This window comes from Trichechus manatus, unplaced genomic scaffold, assembly GCF_000243295.1.
Source record: "Trichechus manatus latirostris isolate Lorelei unplaced genomic scaffold, TriManLat1.0 scaffold00150, whole genome shotgun sequence".
Lineage (NCBI taxonomy): Eukaryota > Metazoa > Chordata > Mammalia > Sirenia > Trichechidae > Trichechus > Trichechus manatus.
This window is the reverse complement of record NW_004444086.1, coordinates 4,284,093-4,304,017: the sequence shown is the minus strand read 5'-3', so window position 1 is coordinate 4,304,017 and position 19,925 is coordinate 4,284,093. Positions and strand designations below refer to the sequence as shown.

Genomic DNA, 19,925 nt, shown 5'->3' with positions numbered 1-19,925 from the left:
CACTGACTGCTCTGACAGGGATCACAATAGAGGGTCCCAGACAGAGCTGGAGAAAAATGTAGAACAAAACTCTAACTCACAAAAAAAAAAAAGACCAGACTTACTGGCCTGACAGAGACTGGAGAAACCCCAGGAGTATGGCCCCGGATACCCTTTTAGCTGAGTAATGAAGTCACTCTTGAGGTTCACCCTTCAGCCAAAGATTAGACAGGCCCATAAAACAAAAGGAGACTAAAGGGGCACAACAGCCCAGGAGCAAGGACTAGAAGGCAGGAGGGGACAGGAAAGCTGGTAATAGGGAATGCAAGGTTGAGAAAGGAGAGTGTTGATGGGTGGTGAGGTTGTTAACCAATGTCATAAAAGAATATGTGTACTGTCTAATGAGAACCTAGTTTGTTCTGTAAACCTTCATCTAAAGTACAATTTAAAAAAAGATTGTGTGTCAGCTTGGCTGGTTCATGATTCTCAGTGTTTATATGTGATCACTCTCACGATCTCACGATGGGATCTGCTGTGAGTAGACGATCAGTTGAAAGGGAGTTTCCTTGGGTGTGTGGCCTGCATCCGAATATAAGCAGATGTTCCAGTTTTTGCTTGCTCTGGATCTTAAGGCTGCCTGCTGTTTGTCTGACCTCCAGTTCTTGTGACTTGAGCTATTAGCTTATCTGCCAATCTTGGGATTCATCGATCTTCACAGTCTGTGAGCCGGAGCCCTGCTCTCCACCTGCTGATCTTGGTTTTGCCAGCCCCTGCAGCTATGTGAATCAGAAAGAGCCTCCATCCTGATCCATGGACTTGAGACATTCCAGCCTCTACAATTGCATGAGCCATTTCGTTGATATAAATCTCTCTGTATAAAGATTTACATGCTTTACTAGTTTTGCTTCTCTAGAGAACGCAGCCTAAGACATTTGGAACCGAGAGTGCTTCTAGAGAAACAAAATTGTAAGGATGAGTTTTCTAAATTGGTTCTCAAGTCTGGTTAGTCTTAAAGATGTTGATGACTCTGTTTCCAGCAGTAAAGAGGGCACTGCTAATCCATGGCATGAGGTGGTGATACAGTTACTCAGAATATCACCACCAATAGATTAGGTATTGGTGAAAGGCGAGACTCCGGGTGAACACACGTGTGTTATCTTTCTACAGTTTTGTCAGAATGAGAAGTGTAAGGAAGCTGGTTGGTTGGTCCTACTTTTGCTAGACAAACTGGTGAAAGAAAGAGATGCGCTCAGGGCTTCAGAGTCAAAGCTTAAGTGTTGCATAAATTACCTCAAAATTTCTGCTTGTGCTTTGGAAGAAAGTCTTATTTCTTATAGTAACAGAACTGATAACTGCTAAAAACCAGACCCAGAGTCTTATTGTAAGACTAGCTGAATTACAATGCTAGCTCAATTGCCAAACTTGAGAGGTGTCTGAAGTTAAAGTAAGGGCATTGATTGGGAAGAAATGGGATCTTGAAACTTGGCTTGGGGACATATGGGCAGATAATCAGAAAGCTGGAGATACTGAGCACCTAAATTCCATTGAATCGCTCCTACAAGCAGAACTACTCCCATCTAAGGAGATTACTTCATGTTTGTCTGCTAAACCACCTTGCCTAGAAAAACCATTAGCCCCTCCACTCCCAACTAATGAGATTAGCCCTAGCCCAGCTGCCTCTAAAGAGCCCTTGCCTGAGTCATTGCCTGGGTCATCACCTGAGGCAGATGCTTTACAAGACAATGCTGCATGATGTCAAAATAATTCCACACTACTGATTCTGGCTTCTAGACCTATAACTAGACTTAAGTCCCAGCGAGCCCCAAAAGGTGAAGTACAAAGTGTGACCCAGGAGAAGGTACGCTACACTTCAAAGAACTGCTTGACTTTTCTAATATTTACAAACAGAAACCTGGGGAATATGTGTGAGAATGGCTATTAAGGGTGTGGGATAATGGTGCAAGGAACATAAAGATGGATCAGTCTGAGTTTATTGATATGGGTCCACCAAGCACAGATTCTTCATTCAATGTTTCAGCTCGAGAAGTTAGGAAAGGATCTAATAGTTTATTTGGTTGGGTTGCTAACGCATGGATTACGAGGTGACCTACCCTAAACCAAGTTGAAGTACCAGACCTGCCTTGGTATACTGTAGAAGAAGGTATCCAAAGGCTTAGGGATATTAGCATGCTAGAGTGAATTTACCAGGTTAGACCCACAGACCCACACATGGAGTGCCCAGAGGACACACCTTTTACTACAAATGTGAGGAACAAATTTGTGAAGGGCGCTCCAGAGACTGCTGTGATTGCTATTTTATATAAATCAGATTTGACAGTGGAAACTGGCCTAACTGAATTAAGACACCTAGCTACAATGGGGCTGATTGGACTCCGTGGTAGTAGGGGCCAAGTGGCTACACTAAATCGACAAAGACAAGGTGGGCGTGGTTACAGTAATGGACAACTGAGTCAAAGCAGTAATCAGAATAGTCTGACTCGTATGGACTTGTGGTGTTGGCTACTTAGTCATAGTGTCCCTAGGAGTGGAATAGGTAGGAAATCTACTAAATATTTCCTTGCTCTATACAAATGGATGAATTCTAGTTCGGGTGAACAGCACTCTCACTTGAATTGCCAGAATGGAGAGTCACGGTACCTCAATCAATTCCCAGATTTGAGCAAGTTTAAAGACTTACAACCCCTTGAATGAAGGGGAGGCTGGGTCCCCTTGAGGAAGAACTCCAATACACTGCCAAAAATTTTTACTGTTAATCTTTCTCCCAGCCTTCCCCAAAGGGATCTATGGCCTTTTAAGAGAGTGACTGTTTTGGGGGAAAAGGAAATAATCAGACTTTTGGGGGATTACTGGATACTCGCTCTGAACTGACACTAATTCTAGGAGACCCAAAACATCTCTGTGGCCCACCAGTCAGAGTAGGGGCATATGGAGGTCATGTTATTAATGGATTTTTGGCTCATGTCAGTCTCACAGTAGGTCCAGTGGGTCCCCAAACCCAACCTGTAGTGATTTCCCCAGTTCCAGAATGCATAATTGGAATAGATATACTCAGCAACTGGCAGAACGCCCACATTGGATCCCTGACAAATGGAGTAAGGGCTATTATGGTAGGAAAAGCCAAGTGGAAGCCATTAGAGCTGCCCCTACCTGGGAAAACAGTAAACCAAAAGCAATACCGCATTCCTGGAGGATTGCAGAGATTACTGCCACCATCAGGACTTGAAGGATACAGGGGTGGTGATTTCCACTGCATCTTCATTCAACTCACCTATTTGACCTGTGCAAAAAACAGATGGATCTTGGAGAATGACAGTAGATTATCAAAAACTTAACCAGGTGGTGACTCCAATTGCAGCTGCTGTTCCAGATGTAGTTTCATTGCTTGAGCAAATTAATATATTTCCTAGTACCGGGTATGCAACTATTGATCTGGCTAATGCCTTTTTCTCCATACCTGTTTCAAAGGACCATCAGAAGTAGTTTGCCTTCATCTGGCAAGGCCAGCAATACAGCTTCACTTGCCTACCTCAGAGTTATATCAACTCTCCAGCCCTATGTCATGGTTTAGTCCACAGGGACCTTGATCACCTTTCCCTTCCACAAGATGTCACACTGGTCCATTACATTGATGACATTACAATGATTGGACCTAGTAAGGAAGAAGTGTCAGTGACTCTGGACTTACTGGTGAAACATTTGAGTGCTAGAGGGTGGGAAATTAATCTCATAAAAATTCAGGCACCTTCCACCTCAGTGAAATTTCTAGGGGTCCAGTGTTGTGGGGCATGTTGAGATATTCCTTCTAAAGTGAAAGATAAGTTATTGCATCTGGCTGCTCCCACAACTAAAAAGGAGGCACAATGCCTAGTGGGCCTCTTTGGATTTTGGAAGCAACATATTCCTCATTTAGGTGTGCTACTCTGGCCTATTTATCAAGTGACTCGAAAAGCTGCTAGTTTTGAGTGGGGCCCAGAACAAGAGAAGGCTCTGCAATAGGTTCAGGCTGCTGTGCAAGCCACTCTGCCACTTGGGCCATATGATCCAGCTGATCCAATGATGCTTGAAGTGTCAGTAGCAGATAGAGATGCTGTTTGGAGTCTTTGGCTGGCCCCTATTGGTGAATCACAGTGCAGACCCTTAGAATTTTGGAGCAAAGCCCTGCCATCGTCTGCAGATAACTACTCTCCTATTGAGAAACAGCTTTTGGCTTGTTACTGGGCTTTAGTAGAGACTGAACACTTAACCATGGGCCACAAAGTCACCATGCAGCCTAAGGGGCCCATCATGAACTAGGTGTTGTCTGACCTACAGAATCATAAAGTTGGACGTACACAGCAGCACTCCGTCATTAAATGGAAGTGGTATCTACGAGATCGGGCCCGAGCAGGACCTGAAGGCACAAGTAAGTTGCATGAGGAAGTGGCCCAAATGCCCATGGTCTCCACTCCTGTCACATTGCCTTCCATCTCCCAGTCTGCACCTATGGCCTCATGGGTAGTTCCTTATGGTCAATTGACTGAAGAAGAGAAAACTCATGCCTGGATTACACATAGTTCTGCACGATATGCAGGCACCACTCGAAAGCAGACAGCAGCAACACTATAGCCCCTTTCTGGGACCTCACTGAAGGACAGTGGTGAAGGGAAATCCTCTCCATGGCAGAACTTTGAGCAGTGCACCTGGTTGTTCACTTTGCTTGGATGGATAAATGGCCGGATATGCAACTGTATACTGATTCATGGGCTGTGGCCAATGGTTTGGCTGGATGGTCAGGGACTTGGAAGGAACATGGTTGGAAAATTGGAGACAAGGATTTATGGGGAAGAGGTATGTGGATAGACCTCTCTGAATGGGCCAAAGAAATGAAGATATTTACGTCTCATATGAATGCTCACCAAAGGGTGACCTCAGCAGAGGATGATTTTAACAATCAAGTGGATAGGATGACGCGTTCTGTGGAAACCAGTCATCATCTTTCCCCAGCTACTCCTGTCATTGCTCAATGGGCTCATGAATGAAGTGGCCATGGTGGCATGGATGGAGGTTATGCATGGGCCCAGCAACATGGACTTTCACTCACCAAGGCTGACTTGGCTACAGCCACTGCTGAGTGCCCAATCTTCTAGCCACAGAGACCAACACTGATTCCCCAATATGGCACCATCCCTCAAGGTGTTCAACCAGCAACCTGGTGGCAAGTTGATTACATTGGACCACTTCCATCATGGAAAGGGCAGCGTTCTGTCCTTATTGGAATAGACACTTACTCTGGATATGAATTTACCTTCCCTGCATGCAGTTCTGCCAAAACTACCATCCGTGGAATTACGGAATGCCTTATCCACCATCATGGTATCCCACACAGCACTGCCTCAGAACAAGGGTCTCACTTCACAGCAAATGAAGTGTGTCAATGGGCCCATGCTCATGGAATTCACTGGTCTCACCATGTTCCCCATCATCCTGAAGCAGCTGGCTTGACAGAACAATGGAATGGCCTTTTAAAGACACAATTACACTGCCAGCTAGGTGGCAGTACATTGCAGGATTGGGGCAGTGTTCTCCAGGAAGCTGTATATGCTCTAAACCAACATCCCATATATGGTGCTCTTTCTCCCACAGCCAGGATTCATGGATCCAGGAATCAAGGGGTAGAAATGGAAGTGGCACCACTCACTGTTACCCCTAGTGGCCCACTCACAAGATTTTTGCTTCCTGTCTCCACGACCTTATGCTCTGCAGGTCTAGAGGTCTTAGTTCCAAAGGGAGGAATGCTCCTACCTGGAGACACATCACTGATTCCACTGAACTGGAAGCTGAGAATGCCACCCGGCCAATTTGGCTTCCTTATGCCTCTGCATCAACAAGCAAAGGAGGGAGTTATCGTACTGCCTGATGTGACTGATCCTGATTACCAAGAGGAAATCATATTAATATTACATAATGGAGGTAAAGAAGAATATGTCTGGAATGCAGGAGATCCCTTAGGGTGTCTTTTAGTACTACCATGCCCTGTGATTAAAGTCAATGGAAAACTACAGCAACCCAATTCCGACATGACTACTAATGACTCAGACCCTTCAGGAATGAAAGTTTGGGTTACTCCACCAGGCAAATAACCACAACCAGCCGAGGTGCTTGCTGAGGGCAAAGGAATACGGAATGGGTGGTGGAAGAAGGTATTTCTAAATACCAGTTACTGCCATGTGACAGTTGCAGAAACAAGGACTGTAATTGTTATGAGTATTTCTGCTTTGTATGTGTGCATCAAATATTTTTGTTTTCTTCATTTAGAAAAAATAAGATGTAAATGGGGCTAGTGTGTTTTTGGTCGTAAGCATGTTAGTTGTATCATGTTAGGCACAAGTATGACTTTATAATTGTCTTTATTCAGAGATTATGTATGGTTTAAGGAGATGTGCATGTGTACCAAGTTTGCAATGGGTGGACTGTGATAGTTAAGTTCGTGTGTCAACTTGGCCGGGTCATGATTCTCAGTATTTATATGTGATCACTCCCATGATGGAATCTGCTGTGAGTAGCCAATTAGTTGAAAGGGGTTTTCCTTGGGCATGTGGTCTGCATCCAAATATAAGCAGACGTTCTGGCTTTTTGCTTGCTCTGGATCCTGCGGCTGCATTCTGTTCATCTGACCTTCAGTTCTTGGGACTTGAGCTATCAGATTATCTGCCAATCTTGGGATTCGTTGATCTTCACAACCTGTGTGGGAGCCCTGCTCTCCAACCTGCCGATCTTGGATTCACCAGCCCCTGCAGCTACGTGAATCAGGAGAAGCGTTTTGGTCTTGCCTGCCAATCTTGGGATTCGTTGATTTTCACAGCCTGTGAGTGGGAGCCCTGCTGTCCGACCTGCCGATCTTGGGTTTGCCAGCCCCTGTGGCTACATGAATCAGGAGAAGCCTCTATCCTGATCCACGGACTTGGGATGTTCCAGCCTCTACAGTCGGGGAGCCATTTCTTTGATATAAATCCCTCTCTATATATATTTATACACTTCACTGGTTTTGTTTCTCTAGAGAACCCAGCCTAAAACAACCCCCCTTTTGACATTACAGTCTTCCAATACCTACTTAACCAATTTCCTATATTAAATTCTTTCAGTTAAAATAACTACATTAAGTTCTCTTGGTTAAAACTCAAGAATTTGTAAGATGCATCCTGGTTTCACCTGTCAGTTTGTCATACTGTGGTGGCTTGTATGTTTTTGTGATGTTAGAAGCTATGTCACAAGTATTTCAAATAGCAGCAGGGTCACCCATGGTGGACAGGTTACAGCGGAGCTTCCCGACTAAGACAGGCTAGGAAGAAGGACCTGACAATCTACTGCTAAAAAAAAAATGGCCAGTGAAAACCTTGTAAATAGCAGCAGCACATGTAGAGATTCTCGAACAACATCATTAACATTACATGCAAGTAAAATTTTGCTTAAGATAATTCAAAAATGGTTGCAGCAGTACATCAACAGGGAACTGCCAGAAATTCAAGCCAAATTCAGAAGGTGATGTGAAATGAAGGATATCATTGCTGATGTTAGATGGATCTTGGCTGAAAGTAAGAATACCAGAAAGATATTACCTGTGTTTTATTGACCATGCAAAGGCATTCCACTGTGTGGATCATATCAAATTATGGATAACATTGCAAAGAATGGGAATTCCAGAATAATTCATTGTGCTCATAAGGAACCTGTATGTAGACCGAGAGGCAGTTGTTCAAACAGAACAAAGGGATACTGCATGGTTTTGAATCAGAAAAGGTGTGCATCGTGGTTGTATTCTTTCACTATACTTTTTGACTTGTAGGATTGTTAGTTTTCTTTGTGGTTCCCTTAATATTTACCCCTATATTTCTAAGTTTATAGCAGTCTTTTATTTCTTTATATCGCCCTGACTTTCTCTCCATATGAAAAATCTAGGTCTACATTTTTTAAGTTCCTCTTTTTTGTTTTATTGTTCTCATCTTTTACATATTGACATCTGTTTCCCTATTTTCAGTGTTTTAGCTTTGATTTACTTTTGTAACTTCCCTATCTGGGTTGATATCTGGCTGTTCTGTCCTGTGTTCTACTCTTGAGTTGTTGTCTGATGTTACTGGTTTTCTAACCAGAGAACTCCCTTTAGTATTTCTTGTAATTTTGGTTTGGTTTTTGCAAATTTCCTAAACTTCTGTTTATCGGCAAATGCCCTAATTTCGCCATCACATTTGAGAGACAGTTTTGCTGGATATATAATTCTTGGCTGGCAGTTTTTTTCCTTCAAGGCTTTATATATGTCATCCCATTGCCTTCTTGCCTGCATGGTTTCTGCTGAGTAGTCCTCGCTTAGTGTTATTGAGTTTCCTTCGTAGATGACTTTTTGTTTATCCCTAGCCACTCTTAAAATTCTCTCTTTATCTTTGGTTTTGGAAAGTTTGATTATAATATGTTTTGGTGACTTTCTTTTGGGAATCTACCTTATGTTGGGTTCAATGAGCATCTTGGATAGATATCTTGTCATCTTTCACGATATCAGGGAAGTTTTCTGCCAAAGTATCTTCAACAATTCTCCCTGTATTTTCTGTTATCTCCCCCTGTTCTGGTACTCCAATCACTCGTAAGTTGTTCCTCTTGATAGAGTCCAACATAATTGGTAGAGTTTCTTCATTTTTTAAAATCCTTTTTATCTGATTTCCTCAAATAAGTTGGTGTCAAGTGCTTTAGCTTCAATCTCACTAATTCTGACTTCCATTGCCTCAATTCTGCTCCTATGACTTTCTATTGAGTTGTCTAATTCTGAAATTTTATTGTTAATCTTCTGGATTTCTGATTGCTGTCTCTCTATGGGTTCTTGCAGCCTGTTAAATTTGTCATTATGCTCTTCTCTAATCTTTTTAATTTCTTCTATTATGTGTTCTGCGTTTTGCTTAATTTCCTTCCTGATTTCTTGAAGAGTTCAGTATATTAATCTTTTGTATTCTGCCTCCAGTAATTCCAAGAAATTTTCCTCCTCTGGAAAATTTCTAGATTCTTTATTTTAGGAGCTTGTTGAAGCCATCATGGACTGCCTCTTTATGTGATTTGATATTGACTGTTGTCTCCAAGCCATCAATAAGTTATTGTATTTATTTATTTTCTGTTTGCGTACTGTGTCCTAGCTTCTTGTTTTGTTTTGATATGCCCAGATAGGCTGCTCGTATGAGCTAGTTTGATTATTGGCAGCTTTGAAGCTCTGATGTCCTGTCACCAGGTGGTTAGATTTGTTACTAGGTATGTGAGCTCAGGAGTCTGCCCACTCCTTCTATACGGATTCAGCTCAGGTGCCCAGGTAGATAGCCACCAAGTGTGTGGTGTAGGCTCTCACTTACAGTCCTAGACAGGCATGGTACCTGGCTGCAGCAGGGGGACACACTCTGAGCAAGGCAGGGGGCTGACAGCTGCCCCCGCGTGTCCAGGAGGAAGTTGTGTCCCTGTTCCCTAGAGTGCATAGGTGGGTGGGTTTTGCAGCCGGACTATGAGCACCTAATGCTGTTGGCTGTAAGGACTAGGGGGCATCTCTTATTCATGGGCCCCTATTGCAGGTGGCTAGGTGGTGTGGGTGGAGCCACCAGCCCTCAGGCCTCTGATGTGAGAAGGTGAAGACCCTGCTTAATGGGCAGAGCAGTGTCAAATGTCAAGAACCTGCCACTTCACAGCTGAAACAGTTGATGTTAGACTTCCAGTATATACCCTGTTGTACTGCAGTAATGAGGGCCTACGCTGTTGAGATGAGCTCACACAAGTCTATGCAGGTGGAAAGTCACTCAAAGTCCATGGATCCCTTATGCCTGTGCCTAGCAAAGGAGCTATGCGTACCCTGGGTTCCTGGCTTAGGGGAGCCGGCAGTTTATTTGTTCCCGTTTGTTAATTTGTTCACTCTCCAAGGCAGGGAGAATGGCTCAGGGCTTGTAATGGATCCTACTTCCAGCCCAAGGGGCTTGGCAATTGCAGAAGCCAGTTCGGGACCCAGTGCAGAGCAGGGAGCAGGGAGGTAAATGGGGGAGAGGTTTTTCCCTAAGGGGGGTGTTTTTGATCCACGCGGTAAGCAGTACGCAAGTACTTATTTTTTGCCTATTGAGGGCTGCTTCTCACTGGTTCTGGGTGGCTGTGTAGACTCTCTGGCACTTGGTCTCTCCCAGTGCAGAAAACGTGCCTCCTGAGCACTGCTGCTTGCCTGCCTCACCACTCACCCTGGAGCTGATCAGACCTGAAGGGCTCAGGCTCTCAACGGGTCAGGTCTGGCAACTCCTCACTGCTTCTGAACCATCCCTCCCTCCCCCTGCCACTCAGTCCGGTTCCTCAAGTCTGCCTTTGATGTTCAGGGCGCTCAGGTTGCCATATATATAATCGATTCACTTATTTTTTCAGGTCTTTGTTGTAAAAGGGTCCACCGGAAGTATCTGACTACTCCACCATCTTGCCCCCGCCTCACCTACTTTCACTATACTTATTTAATCTGTATGCTGAGCAAATAATCTGAGATGCTTAACCATATGAAGAAGAACACGACATCAGGATTGGAAGAAGATTCATTAACAACCTGTGATATGCACATGACACAACCTTGCTTGCTGAAAGTGAAGAGGACTTGAAGCACTTACTTATGAAGATTAAAGACTACAGCCTTCAGTATGGATTACACCTCAACATAAGGAAAATAAAAATCCTCACAACTGGACCAATGAGCAACATCATGATAAACAGAGAAAAGGCTGAAGTTTTCAAGGATTTCATTTTACTTGGATCCAGAATCAACACCCATGGAAGCGGCAGTTAAGAAATCAAATGACATATTGCATTGGACAAATTTTCTGCAAAATACCTCTTTAAAGTGTTGAAAAGCAAAGACGTCACTTTGAGGACTAAGGTGCACCTGACCCAAGCCATGGTATTTTTAATAGCTTCATCTGCATGCAAAAGCTGGACAATGAACAAGGAAGACCGAAGAATAAGCAATGCCTTTGAATTATGGTGTTGGCAAAGAATTTTGAATATACCATGGGCTGCCAGAAGAACGAACGAATTTTTCTTGGAAGAAGTACAGCCAGAATACTCCTTAGAAGCAAGGATGGTGAGACTTCATCTCATGTACTTTGGACTTGTTATCAGGAGGGGTTAGTCCCTGGAGAAGGACATCATGCTTGGTACAGGGCAGCAAAAAAAGAGGAAGACCCTCAACGAGATGGATTGACACAGTGGCTGCAACAGTGGGTTCAAACATAGCAATGATTGTGAGGGTGGCTCAGGACTGAACAGTGTTGTATTCTATTGTACATAGGGTTGCTATGAGTTGGAACCAACCTGACAGCACCTAACAACAACATCTTGGTTTCAGAAATGTTAAGCGACGGTCTTAGAGTCGATGAAATAAAATACTGCAGCAGGGAATTCATAGAATGTCAAAGAGCTGACAGTGCCTTTGGAGATGACCTACTCTATACCATTGGTTAGCCTAGAGGGAGGACTTGCCTTTCTTTGCTGAAGGTCATACTGCCAGAAGGTGACAGCAAGGGGACTGGAACCCCCATTCCTAACCCTAGGCCAATGCTCTTTCCACTGGGCCTGGGTCTCTACTGACCCTTCTCAAGGGTCTGTCCCCTGCTCCTGGGATGGACAGGCCAGTGATTCATCTTCTGGTAGGCATTCTCATCAGACTCCTCCTTTTTTTTCCAGGAAGTACACTTTGCTGGTCAACAATGGGTTTGCGATTTCTGCTGCGTTGCTGATGGCCTTTTCTCTCCAGGCAGGAGCCTTTGAAATGCTCATCGTGGGTCGCTTCATCATGGGTGTGGATGGAGGTAGGACTTCATTGGGAAAGGAAGGAAATGTGAGGGGTGTTTGTGTTGTCATAATGACTGGGGCCCCCTGCTGGCAATTAGTTAGGGCCAAGGATGCTAGATACCCCATTAAAGTGGGACAGCCCGATGAGTTGAATCACCCCACTCACAATGCTCCAGCACCTTAATTGAGAAATAATGATTGGAAGGTCTTTAGCATGTAATGCTCTCTGCTTTGTCACTTTCACCATAAAATTCTTATTTCAAGGTTATCTGCGATTTCCGGGGAGCTTTTGCGAGAGTTGTGTTTTCTGCCTGCGCCTCTGAATCATTCATCCTTCCATTTATTCACTAAGAGTTTACAGGTGCCTGTTCTGCCAGGCATTCTTCTACATACTGGGGGCATAATGGTTAACAAGGCACCCAAGTCCTTATCCCTGAGGGTCAACATTCTAGTTGGGTCAACAGATACATAATTAGATACACAATATTGGCAGTGGTAAGTCCTAAGAAGAAAACCAAGCAGGCCAGGGGCATAGTGAGGACTGTTTTATGGAGGCCAGTCAGGAAAGACCACTCAGAGAAGGAAACATATGAGCAGAGAACTGGGTGAATCAAGGACAAGAGCCAAGCAAATATCTGGGGAACTGGGTTCCTAGCAGAGAGAATAATACACCAGCCCAAAGGCAGAAGTGTTCTTGGCATGTTTGAGGAAGAGTGAGGTGGTTAGTGTGGCTGCAGCTTGGTGATGGGGATGAGGGTGGAGGGGAGCCAGTGGCCATATCATATTGGTCCTTGTTGATCATAGTCAGGACTGTGGATTTATGCTGAGAGTGACGGGAAGCCAGGGGAGTTTTGAGAGGGATGTGATATGATCTGCTTTATATTTAATATGATTCTTCCTTCTCCTTTGTATAGAAGAGATTGTAAAGGGGTAGGCAGGAGTGGAATCAAGGGAACTAATTGTCTGGGGGAGATGGGCTGTGGCTGGGACAAGATGGCAGCAGTAGAGGTGAAGAGATATGACCAGATTTTTGCCATGAGGTGTGAGAATAGAAGACTCAAAATGTATAGTTTAAAAGAAAAAAAGTATTTTTTTTTTAAAAAAGAGGTGTTAGAGGTATTGAGGTATTTATAGAAAGCGGGCAAACTATTCCTGGGTTTGAATCCCAGTGCCACCATTTGCCAACTGCTGCTACTACCAACAAGGAGCCCTGGTGGCACAATGGTTAAGTGCTTGGCTGCTAACCGAAAGGTCGGCAGTTCAAACCTACTAGCTGCTCCTTGGGAGAAAGACGTGGCAGTCTGCTTCCGTAAAGATTACACCCTTGGAAACCCTACGGGGCAGTTCTACTCTGTCCTATAGGGTCACTATGAGTCAGAATCCACTCAACAGTAATAGGTTTGGTTGGTTTTTTTCAGTCTGGTTTCAAAGACCCTGCCTACTTTGTAGAAAGAGTACAGAAGTGTGGCACATATAACCTTGAAAATCCTTTCCTAATGGAAGTAACTGAGACAGTCTCTTTCTGGGAGTTTTATATTATATCCAGTTAGTCTCTTTCCTGTTGATCTGACTGTCTAGCTATTCTGGAGGAGGCAACACTTACTGCACACAACTAGTTGTTGTCTGATTGTGCTACTTGAAAAGAAGATGCCTTCAAAGATAGATGCCATTTTTACAAAACCACATATTCAAAATAAATATCTTGGACCTTTTGTTTCTGTGAGTTCTTCACAAGGAAGCACAGGAAAATAAAAAGAAAGGAAGAAAGAACAAGGAGTGAGGAAAAAAAAAAAAAGGACTCCCAACTTCTGAAGCATTATCCTATTGGAGTAATGCCAAGGCTTGCAGACTTTATGCCATTTATTTTCACAGAGCAAAGAGATAAATATGAGGGTATTTAAGGTGAGGTGACCGGTTGAAAACAAAGGAAAATTGCTGGCCATAAGCTGAATGGCCTGACCTGCTTGTAATAAATAATTTAAAGGCAAATGACAAGCCTGACAGATTTTCAGAAAGTAGGAGGCTCTAAGACTGTGCTGCTCAAACTGGATTCTCATTATTTGAATTTTAACAGATGAGGAACAAAGAGTAAGGTGTTCAGAAGAAGCATATTCTAGTCTTCCTGCTCCTTACTAGCTGAGTGACCTCAGATAAGCCTCTTGGCCACTCTGAGCTCAGTTTCTTAGTATGTAAAGTAAAGATAATGATACCTATCATTTTTTCAAGACTGACATTAATAGTGGAGATTCAGTGGTAGAATTCTCACCTTCCATGAGGGAGATCCAGGTTTGATTCCCGGCCAGTGCACCTCATGCACAGCAACCACCCGTCTGTCAGTGGAGGCTTGCGTGTTGCTATGATGCTGAACAGGTTTGAGTGGAGCTTCCAGACTAAGATGGACTAAGAAGAAAGGCCTCAAGATCTATTCCCGAAAATCAGCTAGTGGAAACGCTACAGATCACAACGGTCTGACCTCCAACTAATCATGAGGATGGGGCAGGACCAGGGAGCGTTTCATTCCACTGTGTGTGGGGTCGCCATGAGTCGGGGCCTGATTCGACAGTAGCTAACAACAACAACATTCAGGTACAATTACAGATGCTTGTGTGTGTGTGTGTGTTTCCCTTAAATAGCACCACCCTCCTGGAGTCAGAACTCTTGCCTGTGTTTACATGTGAGGAGATTAAGGCTAAGAGAGTATCTTGCCCAGCATGTCACAGTTAGGATGCAGCTGGGCTGAGATGGGAGCACAGTCAACCTGATTCCACACATTTTCTATGCTACAAGGCTGACAGGAACCAGGGAGATAATGTGGGTCAGGGAGCTCTATAGTTCAGGAATTCCTGCACCTTCTTCAGGATTCTTCCATTTTCCTGTTTTACCTGGGCAATGATTTATCCACTACTTTTCTTTAAATGATGTCCCTGAGTGGCACAAATGGTTTATGCTCAACTACTAACCAAAAGGTTGGTGGTCTGAACCCACCCAGCAGTGCCTGGAGGAAAGTCCTGGTGATCTGTGTCTAAAAAGATTACAGCCAAGAAAACCCTACGGAGCATAGGTCTACTCTGCAGTGGGGTCGCCATGACTTGGAATGGACTGGACAGCTACCGATTTGGTTTGGTTTGGCTTCTTTAAATGGACTCATTTTTTTAAAAAAAATTAAATAAATATATTTAAGAAGAAAATAAAAACTTGCCATAGCCTCTAAGACCCTAAGTGCTCTTCACTGCCTGTTCTTGCTCTGATCTTCTCTCTCACCACTTCCCCTTGCTCACTCCACTTCAGACATGCTGGCCTTTTAGGCACCGGTCACACTCCTGCCTCAGGGACAGTACGCGTGCTGTTCTCTCCCTGGGCACTCTTCCCAGAATTTCCCTGGCTAGCTCCCTCACCCCTTCAGCACACTGGCTGGATTTCCCTGACCGCCCTATTTCATATTGCAACATTCCCCACCCCCGAGCACCCCTACTTTCCTGTCCTGCTTTGTTTCTCTTCAGAACAATCATTGCCATCTATCATACTGCAGGTTTTTCAGACGACTGCTCAGTCTTCCTCCAACACCACCCCTCCCCAGACTGCAAGCTACTGGACAGCAAGGTTGTTTATCTGTTTCATTAATTGCTGTTGCCTCAGTGTCTAGTGTGGTAACCATCACACACACTCAATATTTTCAAATAGATGAATAAATGAAAACTGAGAATCCTTTGCCATAAAGGAAGTGTAAATATAGATAGATAGATATACATAGATAGATAGATAGATAGATGGATAGATAGAGAGTGCTCTGGTGGCACCACTGGTTAAGTGCTCAGCTGCTAACTGAAAGACTGTGGTTTGAATCCACCAGCTGCTGCATGGAAGAAAGATGTGGCAGTCTGCTTAGAAACCCTATAGGGCAGTTCTACTCTCTCCTATAGGGTCGCTATGAGAATCCCTTGTCAGAAAGGAAGGTTCTGCTTTTGGAAGTAATTAGGAAAAGCATCTGTTTAAAGATGCTAGGGACGACTTATAGGACCACAATCTAGAAAAGGAGAGAAATATGGATAGGCAAGCCCTTCATATGGGGCCACTTTTCCTCTAAAAATACCTTCTAATTCCTGTTCCAGTTCAAACTTTCAACAGGTTGATGGGGCTGAAGGGGAGGAATTTCTGTTGAAGTCCTGCCAAAGAAGAAGATTACTGGTAACCCTAGGGCTACACCATAGGAATAAGGTGAACCATAAATAAAGCAGACCTCAAAGGAATAAACCCACCTTCAAAGTATTTCAGTCTCTCTGACTGGATAGTGCTGATCTGGGATTGCTAATGCTTCTAGCCTACCACCCTACCAGAAGCAGACATCCAGAACCTCAAATTTTTATTTCTGTAATTTTCGTATATACTCTGGCACTCAATTAAAAATAGTCAGGCATACAAGGAGAAAAATCAAGAGAGATAACAGAAAAAAGAAACAGACTGCCAGGTAATTCTAAAAATGATGATATCACACACAGACTTTAAACAAATTATGCTTAATATGATCAGATAATCAAAAGGTAAGACTGGGAATTTTGGCAAAGAAAGAGAAACTATAAAAGGTACCAAATCAAAATTCCAGAACTAAAAAATACAAAAGCTGAAATTTAGAGCTTAATGGATGGTTTTACCAGAAGACTGCATGCAACTTAAAGGAAAATCAGGGAGCTAGAGTATGAAAGATCAGAAGACAATGTTCAGACTGGAGAATGGAAAATACAAAAAAGAGGGTATGAAATGTTTGGGAAATGATATAAATGTCTAACATGTACATTGGAGTATCAGAAGGAGAGAAGACAGAAAATGTAGAAAAAGCGATTTTTGTGACATAATGGCCACATTTTTTTTTCCAAAATGGATAAAAGATTTCAAGAAGTACCTTGGACTCTAAGGAAGATAAATACAAAAAGAAAAAAAGAAAAAAAGGCAAACAACAAAAAACACCAGTAAAACTCCCATACTTGGGCATGACTATCAAGGGCAAACAGAAAATTATTTTTAAAAATACTCAGGATAAACATATGTATTACCTTCAAAGAAGCAAAAGTAAAATGGACAGCTGACTTTTCAACAACAACAAAAAAAAGATGACAAAAAAACAGAAGAATGATATTTTCAAAAAGCTGAAAGAAAATAACTACCAACCTAGAATTTTCTGCCTAGTGTAAATACCTCCAAAAATAAAGGTGAAATGAAGACATTTTTTAATCAAACAGAAACTAATAAAATTGCACAAGAGTGACTTTGGGCAACATGGCACTATAGATAGAAGCACGACGTAGTCCCTCCACAGCAAAGACCCAAAAAACTACGTCAAACAGAGACAAACGTCAATCCTGAAACCCTAAGCATCATATAAAGAGGTAAAGAACTCAGCCAAGCAAGAAATGGAATAAGAAACTGACAGAGAACAGAAAGCGAGGAGAGATATGTGCAGAGGTCCCCTATCAGCTAACGCAGCACAGATTGACCATCTTGCACACCTGTCAGAGATCAGCAAACAGGGAGTACTGGGAAAGCCACTTCACAGAGCTCCCAGCAGGAGACAGAACAACCAATAACCAGCGATATATGCTTTCCCACCCCCCACACTTCTTCACCCCTACTCAGCCTCCTCTGCTTCTTGCAGCCACAGTCTCTTGGTTGGGAGCCACTGGCTTCAGCCCTGTGCTGCTGGGATTCCACCCAGCCACACTGGCTGGCTCCCTGAGTGTCATTTGTTTGGTTGCTGCTTCTTTTGGTTTCTTCCTTACCTCTCACAACCTCTCCCTCCTTTCTCTCAAATACTTGGCTTCGTGTGCCATCTTTGCTTCTTCCTGAAAGGCTGTGAAATGCCGCTTGACTGTGGAACTGCTTCCCAGCCTGTGCCACCACACTGATGGGACCCCCAGGGCTTTTTGTTTGTTTTGATTTGTTTGTTTCTTTTCTTGGCTTGGGAGCCCCTTCTAGCCAGGCTGTACTGTGCGGAATGGGAGCTACTTCTTCAGTCTGTGCCAGCGCACAGTGGGATCCCTGGGGGCATTTCTTTTTTCTTTTTTGTTTTTTTGGTTTGTTTTCTTTTCTCTCTTTCTCCCTTTTTGTCTTCCTTCATTTCTCAGTTTCTCATATCTCTATACTTACCTTCTCTGCCTGTCTCCTGAATACCTGGCGCTGTGTGAGACCTCTACACCTTCTAGCCAGGCTGTACTTCACGGCATGGGAGCCATTTCCCCAGTCTTTGCAGCCACATCTGTGGGATCCGTGGGGGCTTTTCTTTTTTTTTTATCTCTAATTATTTTTTTCTTTTACCCTTTTTTTCCTCCATTTCTCAGTCTCTCATCTCTCCACTCCAACGGAAAGCTCATTTAGCACTCTTTTTTGCCTCCTGTTTCTCTCTCTCATCTTTCCCACACCCATCTTAGCTCCACACATCACAGTCTCCTCCCTCCTTCCTGCCTACCTACACTGTGCACTGAACATCACACCCCCAAGCAGCACAGGCACGGCCTACCGAAACCTGCCCTGCCATGTTGGCCCTAGTATGTGCCACAAACAACCCATCCCAGCAACTCCCCTTCAGCTGGACCTGAGCTGTTGCACCATAGCTGAGAAACTGATCCTGCCCATTGGAAAAGGAGGTGAAAAGTATCATGCCCACAGATGAGCAAACAACAAAGAATGCACAGCCTGCCTGCTCAGACGTAACCAAATAAAACAAAAAAGCAGGATGAAGCAAATCTACAATCAATAAATGAGGAAAGTAACTACTAAATGTCCCGAAGATAGCAGATGATATGAAAACATATTTTAAAAAAAGGACAGGCTGGGTCCAGTAGGCATCCAAAATAAAACACCAGATGATTCTCCAGTAGAAGAAAAGGTACTAGACTACCAGATAGGCAATTCAAATCTATACTTCGGAGCTATCCAAGAGTTGAAGCAAAAAGCAGACAAAAATGAGGAAAAAATAGACAAATTCATGGAGAAGGCAGACAAATTCATGGAAAATACTGACAAAAAAAAATGGAAGAATTCAGGAAAATAATACAGGAATAAAATGCCAAAATAAACTCACAACTAGAAATCATACAAAAACAACACTTAGAAATCCAAAAGATAAACAACAAGATTTCAGAAATGGACAGTGTCATAGAAGGGCTGAGGAACAGGTTTGAAACGATGAAAGACAGGATCAGTGAAATTGAAGACAAACACTTGGATACAACTCTGAGGAAAAATCGGAAAAAGGAATGAAGAAAAATGAAGAGACACTGAGAATGATGTGGGATACAATCAAAATCAAAAATTTTTGAGTGATCAGATTTCCAGAAGGGAGAAAACAGAAAACACAGAGAGGGTCACTGAAGAACTGCTGACAGAAAACTTCCCCAATATCATGAAAGATGAAAAGCTGACCATCCAAGAGGCTTAATGAACCCTATATAGGATAGACCCCAGAAGAAAATCACCAAGGCATATCATAATCACACTCGCTAAAATGAAAGACAAAGAATCCTGAGAGCAGTTTGAGAAAAACAAAAAGTCACATACAGAGGAGAAACAATAAGACCAGCCTCAGATTATTCAGCAGAAACCATGCAGGCAAGAATTCAATGGGATGACATATATAAAGACTTCAAAGAAAAAAATTGCCAGCCAAGAATAATATATCCTGCAAAACTCTCATTCAAATATGATGGTGAAATTAGGACATTTCAAGAAAAACAAAAATTAAGGGACTATGTAAAAACCAAACCAAACTTAAAAGAATTATTAAAGGAAGTCCTTCGGTCTGAGAAAAAACATCAGACCACTGGCTGAATCTAGGACACAGGATGGTACCAGCCAAATACCAACCTAGGAAACAAACTCTCAAGAACTATCCAAAACCAAAAGAATTACAACAGAGAACCAAAGAGTTTAATCTCTAAATGACAACATCATTAGAACAATAAAAGAGGGAATAAATGGTGTAGGTATAGAACCTTCTAATGGAGAGGAAGGCAAGGTGATACCAAGTAATAATAGACTGGTTCAAACCTAGGAAGATAAGGGTAAATTTCAAGGTAACCACAAAGAAAGTTAACAATGTTAGACATTTACATCATCAAAAT

The 19,925-nt window shown here is 43.1% G+C and overlaps 1 protein-coding gene across 3 annotated transcripts in view; it reads left to right on the top strand.

Annotated features, from left to right (window-relative positions):
- SLC2A9 (solute carrier family 2 member 9) overlaps window positions 1–19,925 on the top strand; it is a 274,750-nt gene that overhangs the window by 88,264 nt on the left and 166,561 nt on the right. For all 3 annotated transcript variants that reach the window (XM_023740225.1, XM_023740226.1, XM_023740227.1), the window contains one exon: window positions 11,707–11,831. In XM_023740225.1, coding sequence (XP_023595993.1) covers window positions 11,707–11,831 — 125 coding nt within the window. The remainder of the gene's footprint in view (window positions 1–11,706; window positions 11,832–19,925) is intronic.